The sequence below is a fragment of the Trachurus trachurus genome (assembly GCF_905171665.1).
Source record: "Trachurus trachurus genome assembly, chromosome: 24".
NCBI lineage: Eukaryota > Metazoa > Chordata > Actinopteri > Carangiformes > Carangidae > Trachurus > Trachurus trachurus.
In genome coordinates, this window is record NC_139910.1 from 12164122 (window position 1) to 12179307 (window position 15186).

Below are 15186 nucleotides of genomic sequence, written 5' to 3' on the forward strand. Positions count from 1 at the left end.
ACCTCCACATATACCGCACACACACACACACACACACATACACTTCTGAATAGCTATATGATAATGCCGCGCCGAGCCACAGACACATTCATCATGCCCGTTGTCATTAGAAACAAGGCTCATTATACTCGGAGCCTGTGATTTATGATTAATATTCACAAAGAGGTGTGGCGGATCGTCAAGCCCCTCCAATACGTTGATTCCATTGAACAAGAAAAACAGTGATGAAGGGGGGAGAAAAGAAGTGGAGGCTGTAGAGGAGGGGAAATGTATATGTATGTGTGTGTGTGTGTGTGTTGGGGGTTGATGTTGGAGCTGCAGGGCCATGGCGGTCATGGCGTGGGAACGGAGATGAAGGAGAAAGTAAAGCAGAAAGATGGGTGGAGGGAGGGGTGCCACATTCAAGGTCCCTGTACTGTATTCCCCCTGCGCCGTAAATTGTCTCTGGAAGTTCTCTCTCCGTGGCTTCATTAGTAAGTGTCTTTTCAATATTTATGGCAGTGTTAATAAAACATCAATACGCGAGGCCTTTGTGGAGAGCTGCGGGCTGCGGTTGAGCTGCAGTCTCAGGCTTTTCCACTGATATTTGATGATAAAGAGAGGTTCAGGTGAGTGCTATGCAGAGTGTGAGAAGTGACTGAGAGTGGGCTGGCTGGGGTAGATCACTAAAAGCAGATGGCGGAGCGTTTTTTTTTTTTTTTTGGACGTGCGCTGCATTATGGAAGAGAAGTTTAGGTCACATCTAGAGCAGCGAAAACAATATTCGCCGATGTTGATTGCAGATGGGCCTTTTTTTTGCGTGTGTGTGTGATGGTGGTGTGTTTGTGTGTATCATTGGTTCCTCCTGTGCCATGGGTGCTGACTACTGTAAGTACACTGGTATTGGAGTTCAGCCGCTCATGTTTTATGTATCCCAGTGGAAAGTGACAGTAAGAGCAGGAGATCTGGAGCTCGCTCAGGAGGATCAGCACAATCTTTTCTCTCCCCCGTTCCTCACGACACCACATGCAGAACTCATCATCGTCATCATCATTAATGCATCTATAAACTCCTCTTTCAGTTTAGTCACTTGAGTCTAAACCCGTTTCCACAGCAGCACAAGGTGATGACTCAAATTTTCTCGTTTTGAGCAGCGGGCCGGGCTCGATGAAACTCGAAAGGATCTTCCACTTCTAATTATATGAACCTGAGAAATGGAAGTGACAGAGCCCCCCTTCTCTCGCCGCCACTGCTGAGGTGCCCTTGAGCAACTTCATACTGCTCCAGCAGCTGCTCACTACCCCAGACAACTAGATTGTGATCGTACTGGGCAGCGTCCAAGTGCAAAATGTGTGTGATTGTGTGAGTGTGAGCCGGGTGTTCCTGATAGAGAGCGCTGAAGCCCTCACTGCAACTGCTGAGCGTTTGACGTCTGTGCTTGTTAAATGACTTTGTCAAAATGTTTGTCAATAAGCTGTTGATTGACTGATTGATTATATGACTAATTGTTTTAGCATAACTCTCTCTCTCTCTCACATACACACACACACAAACAGAAACACACTGTAGCATAACTGCATTTCCCCGATATGCATCCAAAGGCTTGTTACTGTAATATCTGTGTCTGTGCACATCTGGCGTTAACATGCAGCCTTTATTTGGATAAGAAAAAAAGCACATAAAGCATTGCACATATTGCAATTAAAGTGTCATCGGATGTGCAAAATAATATCTGCATCTGGTCGACCGTGTGGAAATGTATATTTCATACAGCCTATTACCAAGATGTTGTTCACACAGCCAGTATCCCAGAATGCAACGGGGCAATGACGACAGGCAGGGATTTAAAAAAAAAAAAAAAGAATTACTGAAAAGCTGTTGAAGTTTTTCACCAGTAACACTCTTTATAGGTCACTTTTAAAAGGCAAGAATTTAACTGTGAAGACTTCTTTTTTTTTTTGTCTGTTTATAGCAGCGAAGGCTGTTTATAAATCTGGTGTGATGGTTTGATCCGGTTCATGACTGTGTGTTAGATATGAGGAGAGCAGCCGGCCAGTGTGCTGCTGTGCAGTGAGGTCAGAAGAAGAGCTGCAGTGCATCATGGGGCAGCCCAGTCTGTCCACGGTGCTCAGCTGCTCTGCCGTGTGAACACACAACACTTCCTCACTTTTACGTCACACTCACCATGGATAGATAGTACATATAAGTGATTCCATACAGTGGTGTAGTGGGTATATTGATTTTTAGGTGGGTGCAATGTTCATACCTGCATCACATAGAGGTTGTGACATTTTTGGTTGAGTAGACAATGTTTTATATCTTTTAGTTTCCATATTTATGTTTCAAAAAGCTGGTCTGATTGCAATTGACAAACATAGTTGATATCAGCATTAGTATCAGTTAACAAGGCCCACTACTCGGCCCACTACTACTTATGGGGGCGGGACTAGATAAGCTTTTGCTTCTCCCGCTTTCCCTTTCGGCCATGTGTAAATTGACATGCCCGAAATAAACAAATTGATTGATTGATTGATACTCACTGTACCTTGCACGTTTAAAATAAAAACATGAATATATGAACCTGCATAGCTTAGTATTGAATGCACAATAACAAGCTACGTTTATACATGGCACTGGGCCCAGTTTAATACAGTTTTTTTTTCAATATAGTAGGGACCCCTGCTCCATCTCTCCATCAGTTTGGGGCTCCTTGGCTTGAAAAATCTTGAAGACCCTCGACATAGACTATAGTTAGATAGTTTTGTTGTAGTGTGTATACTGAAATATTAATGCATTTTCAGTGGGTATACCTTAGTGTCACATAGATTACACCACTGATTCCATATTATAATATGTAGCTACAGTTTAACAAAAACTGAAAATCTAACCAACAAGTTCATAGGTCACCTGACTCGTCCTAAGCTCCTCCTTCTATCTCAACCTGTCTGTCATGAGCTGTTGGGTCAGCAGCACAGGCAGAGTAGAGCCCATCACCCAGCAGCAGCAGCAGCCTCCTCTTCCTCCTCCTTCTCTCCTCCTCCTCCTCCTCCTCTCTCCTCGGCCAGCGACGCCCCGTGTTGTTTGACTACGCTCTGCTAACCGAGCCGGCCTGTTTTACATATTGAGACCCGATCACAATCTGGACAGAGCCGAGATAAGCGAGGAACACTTATTAGGTGTTAATGCGGAGGCCCGTGATCAGATGTCATTATCCAGATAACGTGTCCAGATGAAGATCGCGCGCTAATGTCAGGTGTAAACGCCGTCTCAATGATTCTTTCTCAACGCTTTGCATATCTCCGTTCCTGACCCCCCCCCCCCCGCTCCTCATCTGCTTCCACTGATAAATTTCCCTCCAACTTTTTTTTTTTTTTTGCCCAAATGGCCGACGTGAACACACTGACTGATGCTGGAGAGACTGAAGCTGCTTCTATCAAAGCACCTAAATGGACAAAATGAAAAGGGAGGGGGGGCTCAGTGCTCAGTTTGAACTCTTTTATCCTCCTCTCTTTTCCTCTCATCTGCCCCCCCTTCCCACCGTCGTTATTATTTATTCCTCTGCATCTCTCTCTTCTTGCAGTAACTTCCCCATTTTACCTTACTACACTCTCTCTTTCTCTCTCTCTCTCTCTCTATCCTCCCTCTTTGCCTTCAGAGTATTCCCACCGCTGCCTCCTCGCTCTCCGCTCCCCCTCCTCTCATCCAGTGTGAATTGCTCTCTTAATCCTGTCAGGGTTAGGCTCCAGCTCACCCTCCCTCAACTCCACATGTCCATCCTACCACCACCACCACCACCACCTCCTCCTTCTCCTCTTCCTCCTCTTCCTCCTGCTTCACTCAGCCTGGGATGGGGCTGCCTCTCCTCTCCAGGGAGGGGGAGAGAGTTGGGGGAGCCGGGGCCGAGGATGGGTCTGTCTTTCTGTCTGTCTCTCTGTCTCTCTGTCTGTCTTGGACACAGCTGTGAAGATCGGAGCTGTCTCTCCCTCTCTGTCTTTCTTTCTCTGCACATCTGGTGTGATGGGGTTGGGAGGGAGGGAGAGAGGGCGAGAGGGAGGGAGAGACTGGGCCATGTTGTGCTGTGTGTTGTTTTGTCCTTGGCTCAGTATGGCTGCCGGATTTCGGGGCCGGCTATACGCTGGAGTAGGTTTGGATTTGAGATGCGGATCGGCCCACTGCTGTACCCACACGGATGAGCTGGGCTCCTCTGGTGTAGTAAGCGATGGTTATTAAGCCGATGGAGTAATTATTAGCTGCAGTATGTGGGCCCGGTGCTTCTTCTTTTTTCTTTTTTTTTTGGGCAGTTTCCCTCCATAGCGTTCTTCAATGGCTGGCTCGGCAGTAGCAGGTGGAGTGTCGCACTCCCTGCATTATGTAACTTCACCCCAATTTAGATCTGACTTCAAATAAATGAAAATCAAGCTGCTGGTTGGCTCCTTTCCCCGCGGATATAAATAGCATTTTCAAATCTTATCTAGAAAAGTGTTGTAGAGGGGAGATGCTTTGAAATGCAGCCCGACGATTAGGATCCCATTGTTCCGCTCCACACCCCCTCCATTCTCCCGGCTGCTTACAGTAAGCCTGAGGATCTGTGTGTGTGTGTGTGTGTGTGTGCCTGAGCGTGTGGCTCTGCACATGTGTATGCATTCATCTGCATCACAGTGTGATTGAGATAGTGGCTAATGGTAAGATAGCATGTGCATGTGCATGGTGTTTTTTGGAGTTTGAGGGGTTGTGGCTAACTGGTGTGTGCGTGCGTGTGTGTGTGTGTGTGTGTTGCTGTTGGGTGTGTCTTTGATGATGGATGCTGTGCTTCTGCTGCTTACCCCACTGCTCCTCTCAGAATTGACAAGGTTGCTAAGATACAGTGGGTTTATATTAGATTAGGTTATCTGCTGTTATTTCTGTTACTATATTTTACCCAGCACTGTGAAGCTTTTATTAATTTGGAAATTCACCCTGCCATGGAATGAAGATGCTGGGTTTTATTTTTTATTTTTTGTGCACCACTGCTCTTCTCCTTTTTTTCTGGCTGGGAGGGGGTTGTAGTACCAAAAGCCCCCTAGTCAGATGTCTACCCCACCCCATTACAATCTGGAGGCGGATCCATACCTCTATTCATCATTAAGCCCATTTAATCCGAGGCCCCGGGCCCAGTGTTTCCATTTAACGCAGAACAAGCCAGTGAAATGGGAGACAGGAGGCAGTGATATCACTCCGGTTGAGGCTTATTGGTGTGCAGAGGTGTTGTCCCTCCCACCAGCAGATGTCAGCCCAATCCAGTGTTTGACCTCCATAGTAGCTTCTCCAGGGCTGGAGGGCCATTGGCACTGCTGCTAGCAGATAAAGAACAGGAAGATGCCAAGTGGGCTGCTCAGACGGCGACGAAGAAGGCGATGCGATGCTCTTGCTATCCCCCCTCCACTGGTTGGATTTGCACATTTTTCCATCCCATCATCATGTATAGATGTTACTCATGCATATTTGGACAAAAATGAAGTGAGCATTTTCAGTCAGGATGAGCTGCATTTAAACTGTCAAAGCCAAGTGAAATGGATATTCATTTCTTGGCGATAACTTCACATGACATCCCCAAAAAACACTCAGGACGGTTAGATTTGTGTATTTTTCCAGCAGTGTGTGTGGTGTCACAGTGATAAATGTGCAGTGTCATAATTGGACTGGAAGCAGATTTTTGGCACAAGCAACTCAAAGCGCCACGTCTCACGCTGTGATTTGCGGTTCAAGTTGTGTCAAATTGCTGATCCGTGGCAAGGCGCGCGTGTATAGGTGTGTTCACAGAGTGCGTTACGCTGTTTATGTTTGTTGCAGGACACTTTTCTTTATATATATATATATATATATATATATGTGTGTGTGTGTGTGTGTGTGTGTTAAATGCATACAGAGTCGGGGTGCGTGAGAGAGAAAGAGTGTGTGTGAGGACCTGCTATAAGGGAAAACCCCATTAGCGTGGGATCCCAGGGAGATAATGAGTGCTGACTGCTTTATGTCCTGGAAATGATTGAGTGGAACATAGTAGCAGTTTATGAATCCCCGTTCTGCAAGTGGCTGACAGACTGACAGCACATAACTTGCAAGCTAGCTCGGCTGTAGTGTTATAGATGGGCAACCCTAGCTTTCAGGCTAGGGTACACCTGTATCAGAAATAGGGGGGTTAGCCTCGGTGCTAACTTTATATCTTCATCACATACACAGACCAAATATAGTCTGCTCGCCGACCTTGGGAAAGTGTTTCACTGCACTTTGCCTGCACTACAGCATCTGTCCTACTTGTTAGATGGACTGTAGCCGTGTCCCACTTCCATATCACATAGTGAATCCAGTGGGTTGTAAGTACATAATGTCTTTAAGACTAGAAAAGTGACAAGGCCTGTGTCAAATAAATCAACACTGGATTCTTTGAACACTTTGTTTGTCCTTCACTGTGCTGTAAATGTCCCACAATGCAATGCACAAAGTAAAAAAGGACAAACTGTGGATGGTGGTCAAACTTGCCGCAGGACAAACATTGTTTGTTTTCTGCGTTAAGTTTACTTGGCAGGGTCACCTCAATGTCTCCGTTGAAAGGCAAAGCACATGTATTTCTTATACTATATTACACACAAATGGTATCAAGTAGTACATGCTGTATACTATTATTATGTACAGTAGTTTGGGCTAACAGCCTGATATTAATCTGATTAGGTAACTTGGTTAACTGCAATTGAACCACGCCACCTGTTGTTACTGGTCGCCCAGTTTATTGTTCCTTTCATCTATAATAATGTAAATCAAAGCTGAAAATCAGTCTTAAGCTAGCACCAGACTTGTTCTTCATAAATGTAATGTAAAAGAAATAGGAAACAGTTTTGTTTTTTGCATGCTACATCTCCTTCCTTGCTTACTACCCCTGAACGTTTTCTGTAATTCAAAGTGACAGAGTTGCAACAGATAAACAACATAAAGACACAAACATGTCAGGTTGGTACAGTGGAGCATTTGAGTTTTAACAGGATCAAATGATCTGAGTAACCTGAGCCTATAGAGCTGGCCTTAAAGTTAGCCTAGCCACTTGTAGTCTCATTAAAGCAACACTATGTAGTTTTTCGACCTTAAAATATTGTTTCTAAACTCATTTAAGTAGTAGGAAAATGGTTAATAGGACGAATGGTGCCACGGCTGCAGCCTGAGCTGCGAACAAAAAAACCAATAAAGTTGACTTGAGACTCGCTAAATCTTCACAAAGCTGATGGGAGCTGCCAATCAAACACTGTCACATTGTTTTTACATTTCCCTTTAATATTTAATGATCCTACACCTTTTCTGATCATTTGTCTCTGTGAAAGGACAGCAGATGGACATGTGGACAGTGAAACAGAAGACAGACATGGCAGCTGATTTTTTCCACCACTGTATTAACCTCCAGTTGAGGCAAGATGGAGAAAACCTCTCATTCTATCCTTCCCATTAGACGATATTTCCCTCGGCGGTTTTTTCTCTATTCATTTTTGTTCTGTATTGATATTTTTCTTCCTCCCTGATCACTTGTCTTCCCTTTTGGTCTCCTGATGTCTTCCCCTGTGTCCTGATCTTCCCTGCTCTGCCGTGGCTTTAGCGATTAACCCTTAAAGAGCGCGTGCGAGCAACGTGCTTAAGTCGAGGGGCGTGCACGTCCAGATCCCATGTGTGAACGGTGTTGCCCTGCGTAATGCTTCTAAAGCACAAGGCCTCCCCCTCTCCTCCCACTGCTGTAGCCCGGGGACATCCAGGCCTCTACACACACACACACACACACACACACACACACACACACACACACACACACACACACACACACACACACACACACACACACACACACACACACACACACACACACACACACACACACACACACACACACACACACATCGGTGGAGGCAAATATAAGATGACAGGAGTCAATACAGGCATAGGCTCCAGAAAATAGATTTTAAATTGACAAATTATCACAATTACAGAGGTGCAGGTATCTGTATGGAATAGATACATTTCCCAGCAGGAACAGTTGAGTTGGTTTTCTGTGATTATTTTATGTAATTTAACATTATTTTACATGAGGTATTTATTAATTTTAAGTAAAAAAGGAGCAAGGATTAGCCTGTTAGAGCAAATAGCGTCAAAGTAGACTTTTGACCTTGGAAAAAGAGGAATAACAAAAGCAAAAACTCTTGAGTTAAGGTTTGCTAACAGTCTTATTTGCAGAGCTTTTACTCACTTCTTATGATTATCAATCAGCCCAGACAAACAGCAGCTGACACAGACGTGGAAAAAATAGACAGAGACAAAAACTCCCCAGAAGCAAAAAAAAACAAAGGCAGGCCCACTGAAGAAACTACAGCGCAGCAACACGGACAATCTTTGGCTGCATGTGATATTTTCAGATATGAAAATCAAGATTCACTGGTCTGAACCAAAAAAATTTGCATTCACAAGATGTGAGCGACAGAATGTGAAGTTATTTCTGACCACAGCGCAGCGGCGGCGGTGGCGGCGGCGGCATGATAAACTGGTGCTGGGGAGTCTGGACCAGTCTGAGCTCTGACAACAAGTCTTGTCTGTCTCCCAGTGATTGTCCAGTCAAGTAGAAGCATTGACCTTTAGCTCGCTGTGTACAGTGGGGAACGGCGCCCTACGGGGTGGCACAGGGGTCGCTGCGATTGCGTCTTCGCTCCCCCACACACCCACCCCCCGCGGTGAGAACCGGGAGAACGGCGCTCAGCACTTGTTTTATTTTTTTTGTCTTTTTTTGTTTTTTGTTTTTATGCTTTGCTTTGATTCTAATACACTCGAAGGGTTCGCAGGCAAAACCACAAGTCGAATCTCGACTTCAATGAGGGGGTAAAAGGGGGAAAAAAAAAAACAGGTTGCTCCCACGTTGCGGCTTTTAGGGACACTAGAGATGGTGCAGTGCACAGCGGCATTCTGGGTAGGTGGGTTACAGTCGTCGGCGGGTGGTGGGTGGGGGATGAAAGCTAAGCTGCTGATTTACCTGGAGAAAGGTGCATGGGCGGAGCTTCGGAGGTGGGAGGGGAGCAGCGTCACAAATTCTTGCGCACCTTTTCTTCCTCCTCCTCCTCCTCCTCCCCTCTCACTCTCTCTCTCTCTCTCTCCTCCCTCCCTCTCCCCCCTTCCTCCTCCTTCTCCTCCCCTGTCTTCAGCTCTTGCACAGGATCACATTAATATTCCTTTGAAGCCTGTTTCAACTGCAGCCAGATCTCCCTCTCCCTCTCCCTCTCTCTTCCACTCTCACTCCTTCTCTCCCTCTTTTTGCCCCCCCACCACCATCTCCACCACTCCCACCCCCTCTTCTTTCTGCCTTTCTTTTCCTCCCTCTTGCTTTCTTTTTTCTCTTCCGAGCTATTGTTTTCTAGAAGGGATCGCTTCTTCCGACCATCTCTCTACCAAACCAGTGCAGCAGGGAGGGGCTTTTTTATTTTTTTTGCTGCTTTTTTTTTGTTTTTACCTTCAGTCAGGAGTTCCCCTTGTTGCACACATGCACACACACACACACACACATACACACACATCGAGGGGTGGTGGGTACCGATGCCTTTGACAGAGCGTGTTGATTGGTTCAGAATGGTTGCTGCCTCTTGTAGGAGAGTGGAACGGCTATTTTTAGATCAAGGGGTAGCTGGGAGAGAAAGACTGAGGAGGGCTCTGTGTGTGTGTGTGTGTGTGTGTGTGTGGTGTGTGTTAGTAAGGAATACTGCAGTCTTGAAGGAAGTTCCCTCTTCACACACACACACACACACACACACACACACACACACACACATACACAAACACACACATGCACTTTTGCAGCAGTGCCCCTCTAAAGCCACGGTGGTGTGTGTACATGTGCCTGCTCCCCTTTTCCTCTCCTCCCTCAACCTTTTTTTTTTCCCCTTCTCTCTCTCTCTCTCGCTGTATCTCACCCTCCCTCCCTCTCTCCCTCCCGCAGTCTTTTCTGTCTCTCTCTTGTTTCTCCCTCTCTTTCGGAGCTGGCTCGGTGTGCAAATGTCAGCACTCTCCCATTTATTTGCCAGAGCCCAGAGCAACTTCCTGCACCCTCTGTTTACCTCTGTCTCCACAGCGCTGCCCCATCGCTGCTGCTGCTCCCTCCCTCCCTCCCTCCTCACCTCCCTCCTCACCTCCCTCCCTCCTCTTTCCCTTCCCTCCACCCTTTGCCACCCTGCTTCCATTTTTTACACCATTCTTGCTTCACCCATCTACTCACCCCATCCCTCCGCCCCCTCACCCACTTCCCCCCCTCCCTCTCGTTCATGGATCATGGCACTTCATCATGACATTTCCAGTCTTGTCCACAACTAGCAGCGCATCAAGTTTTTTTTTTTTTTTATTAAATCCACTGCACCACAGCGACCATCACCATCAGCCCACCCAACCTCACCTCCACTACCATCACCCCCCCCCCCCTCCCTCTGGTGCTTCGTTTCAAATCTATTTTAAGACTTGAGAGTGTCCGTTCACGTTTGGCCCCGTCAGATCACAAAACACCTTGTCCCTCTCCTCATCCTCTTCGTCTGTCTCTTCCTGTCTCCTCTCACTTTGCTTTTTTCCTTTTCCCATTTTCCTCTCCCCATGTCTTCTCTGTCTTCCTCTTCCTCCCTGTCTCACTCTATCCGTCACTCTATCTGTCTGTGATCACCACACGATGACTCATGTGGCTCGCACCTGCTCTGCAGTCGAGGGGGCCGCCTTTTTTTTTTTTTTTTTTTTGTAAGGAGAGGTTGGAAATGATGAAGGTGTGGAATCACATGTAGCTCAGTGTGATGGCAGAAAGTGTGCAGAGTGAGGATATCAGTTTATTCACATGGCGGCGGCGGTGGCTACATGATGAAAACATGATGCTGTAGTTCCACCAGGCGTCACTTCTATTTTCAGCCTCACCTGCCTTGTAACAGCAGAAACCGACAAGTGGAGCTGTAGCAAAATAAAGTAGCTATTCTCTGCTGCTTAATTTAGACACAACGGATCAACCCTGTATATAAAGACACTTCTTCTATTGTTTTTGTTTTTTTTTACTGTCGAGTCACAGGTGTGAAATATGAAACCAAAATATAAGAACAAATTCCCGAAAATGTTCCCAAAGCGGCACAACAAGCTCCGTTCAGGGATGTGTCTGAGAGTGGAGCCTCTTGTGATGTGGCTCCTCCAGTTTTCATCATCACTTCAAACAGGGATCATTTTTGGTGCATTTCGTCATCTTCCTCATTTGAAGATCAGATCATGTGGCGATTTTTTTTTTTTGTGGAAGCTAAAAGACTTTTTTTTATTCAGTAGCATGATGTCTTTTTCTTTTCTCTTGCATTTGTGAGAAAGAACCATTTAGCTTTTGGAAAATACCTGTGATGTAACAATAGAAATTTATGTTGAAACCCCCTCATAACCTTATAATTGTGTACTAACTTAATTTTCCTGTTGCCTCTCTCTCTGTGTCTCTGTCTATCCAGTGAGTGACAGCTGTTTTCGAAACCTTGCGGAGGACCGCAGTGGCGTCAACCTCAAAGATCTTGTACACGATCCCTCCCTGTGAGTATCATCCTTTTTTTCCCCCCTTTTTTTTTTTTACACGATAACTCAACATACAGACAGAAATGAAACCATTTGGCATCACTTATAGCCTCACACTTACAAGTGTTTAATCCAGAGCAGCTTCCTTTGACTTACCTTCAACCTAAAAGATGCACAGGCTCTCTGCATGCGTGTGTCTCTGTGTGGAAGCCGTCTTCTTTTTTTGTGCTAGAGCGTAACTAAGAAACTAAAAATATCTCTTCAACACAACATGTCGGGGCTCTGTGTCGCCCTATGGAGAGAAATTCCCAGCATGCATGGCAACAACAAAAGAGCTGCAGTGCTCTTCTGTTTAAGGATGACTCTTGGTACAGTAGCTGCAAGAAGTCATTATTTGCTCAAAAGAAGCTGAAGGAAGTGAAATCAACTGTTGTTGTTTTTTTTTATTAATGGGGATGAGATCAGGGACAAAAGGGCAGGAGAAAACACACAGGAAAACAATAATCTGCATCTGCAAGTGAATGTTAAGAACAGGCAGGTTGCACACCTCTTCAGGAGCTTTAAACAACGAGTTTCTGGATGTTTTCTGTTAGATTCGGGCATAAAAACACAGAAGTGAAAAGTCAAAATGTCACAATGGCTGTGAAGGTCATAGGAACAGGAAAGCTTTTCACAAGAAATCTCAAACTGACTCATAACGGAAGAAGGTCTTGTACACAGAGAGGAAACACAGGTTAAAAATACTGTGCATACGCTTTTATGTGACTGTTTAACATCTCATTCCAAAGAACCATGGTCATTAAAATGCTTGTATGTATGATCGCCTCCAACTCTCTGGGAAGGTTTTTTTGGAACCGGGCTGCCAAGATTTGCTCATTTAGCCTCAAAGCCTTCGTCCCAGAGCTGCACGCTGAGGTGAAGGTCATTGGTTGTGCGCGGGCCAGTCGAGGTCTTCCACACCAAACACAGAGAAGCATCTGCTCAGGATGCTCAGGACAGGGTGTTCCCCAAACTGGACACAAAAATATAATTTCGTGCTGGAACAGATTTCCCCTAATTAGCACTACAGGATCATAAGTTCATTTTGTCCTCATACTTTTGGCCGAATGCTACATTATTATAGCTCAAAGGTCCAGTGTGTAAGATGTGGGTAAAACCGTGATATCTAACGTTCAGATTCACTCACTCGCACTCACCCCTCCCGTCGGCAAAATGACGGTGGCCTCAGAGGACAAAAAAACTTGTTAACCACGACTGGAACGACTGGGAGTATCTCAGGAGCATGGAGCGAAAAAAACATTTTACGATATGTCTGCTGTTTCCTACTCCTTCTTTCCTTTGGCCTTCTTCTATGTTGGTTTATTTTTGCACTTACTCGTTAAACACGCTCTCTGACTGGCTGGATTTTCTGTTCGGGCTGCCATACAAACATGGCGGCGCAAGATGGCGACACTCTATAAAGCAAGACCCTTGCTATAAAGAAGAATTATAAGGCTACGAAAACCAAACAAATTTTATTTTATAGCGATTATACACTTATACAAATATATTCATGGGTAGCATTTTCAGATTTTGCCAATAAACTTTGCCAATTTTTACACACTGGACCTTTAACCACCCCTTAGCTGGAGAGAAGTTATGTTTTATGTCAAATCTAATGCCACTGAGATTTTTTGCATTTAGGGACGATGTGACATTAGCGCTGATCAGTTTCAGCCCCTCCTTTCTATCGCAGCTCGTGTCACACGTTGTCTTTTTCCAAACGCCGCCTCAGCCTGTGACTGCAAACAGTGCAAACCGTGACCCCGACATGCAACCTCAGACACGCTTCTCTGGGCACCCGAGCCGCTCTCCATACAGCACATTGATTTGCTGGAGCTCCCCTGCTCCCCACAGTCACAGTCGCCAGTCAATATCACTGAAGTGTCACCACCAGGCTCCCCAACCACCACCACCACCACCTCTACCCCTCCTCACCCTCCTCACCCTCCTCACCCCTCCTCCCTGTGGGGAACGTCGTACTGATCCACGCTTGTCATGTCCTTTACGGTTTGTTTATTTTGAGGCTGATGTGTAATGCATGGGTTTTTGCTACCATGACACGGGCGTCACGCTAGGTCGTGATCGGGGATCATCTCATGTTTATTTGCACAGTGGAGTGCTCTGGCTGGAGGAATTGAACAGTTGAGCCGACGGGTCTGTTACTGTACGTTACGCTTTAGATTAAAGGCTTGATCAGTTTTTCTCGAGCTACGATCGCTCAGATTGACCCGTTTATACACAGTCAGCAACTTGTTTTAAAACACTGGGTCGGTGTGAAGAACTACTGTATGACATATTCCTTTTGAACGTTGCCTTAAAGAATGAACCCACAGTAGCTGATTAAATGTTGGAACTAGGGATGTCACAATTATAGATTTTATTGGTACGATTATTGTCAGAGAAATATTCACGGTGTTACGATTATGACGATTATTATGCATTAATTAATTTCCCAACACTATGTATGTGTAGAATAAATATAGTCAAAATAATTACAAAGCTAATTATTTACACAAAATATTTTAAGTATTTATTAATAAAGGACCAATTATATTCCTCAGGGGAATTATTTGTCATCTTTACCAAATGTTTAAGTTTATTTTAATCGTTTTTTTGTTAGTTTTTTTAAATTACAAATGACATGCAAACTTTTAAATTCCTACCGATTCAGTGTTACATTAGGTAAATGGACCAGTATCTTTGCATTTACCTTTACTTTGGCGCACCTTTGTCAAGATGGTTCCGACATAATCTTTTTTTTATTTAGGAATCTGTGCGATGAATTAATTGTGGCGATTAATTGTGAAAGCAAGTAATCGTGACATCCCTAGTTGGAACCAAACAGAAATATACAGTGGAAGTTTGTAAATTACATTGACAATTACAAACTTGTTTATGTGCTAATACGTAGGAGGAATAGTTTAAAAAAAAAGAAGTTTGACGATAAATTGTCACGGTTTATCCTGATCTCCACCCTTTATGCTCAGATTTATGAGTTGCAAACATACTCCAAACAAATATACAGTGAGATGATTATTATTGAATATTTGGATACAAGTCAAACGAAGCCTGAGGAGTTTTGAATTCCACTTTAATGTCACTACTATAAAAGTTATAGGGAACTGCTGACGTTTCCAACGGCTGGAAGCAAGTGAGCATCAATTTTGTACTTGAGATGTGATATTCATGGAGTAGAATCACATTAGAAATGGAGATGTGATTGTGATTGTCATTTAATTGTTGTTGCCAACATGAGCTCTGATTTTTATCTTCGTGGAACTCCCGGTGTTTGCTGACGGCGGCTCTGCTCTGCTCGGTGCGAATGTGGAGCTACACTCATTCATTCCACTAAAAAAAGGCACTTTGGACGGACGTGCTGTGTTGCAGCGAAGTGATAGGGTTAAGCTTGGATTAAGCGCGGTGCTGTTAAACATTAAAACTGGACACCAGGACAGGCTGTCAACGCTGGCGTCCCCCCTGTCCACTCCGCTCTGCTGCTGTTTTTTTTTTTTTTTGTGGTGGTGACGATGGGACCCGATGCAGACGGGGCTCTGGCTGGCTGACCTCCCCCCGGCCCGCTGCAGATCCTCCGTGTGCCATGTT

The 15186-nt window shown here is 45.0% G+C and overlaps 1 protein-coding gene across 4 annotated transcripts in view; it reads left to right on the forward strand.

The window, feature by feature from the left end:
• gphnb (gephyrin b) overlaps window positions 1-15186 on the forward strand; it is a gene marked incomplete at both ends in the record, with an annotated part of 102210 nt that overhangs the window by 22285 nt on the left and 64739 nt on the right. For all 4 annotated transcript variants that reach the window (XM_084000934.1, XM_084000933.1, XM_084000935.1 and 1 more), the window contains one exon: window positions 11481-11559. In XM_084000934.1, the coding sequence (XP_083857060.1) occupies window positions 11481-11559 (79 nt within the window). The remainder of the gene's footprint in view (window positions 1-11480; window positions 11560-15186) is intronic.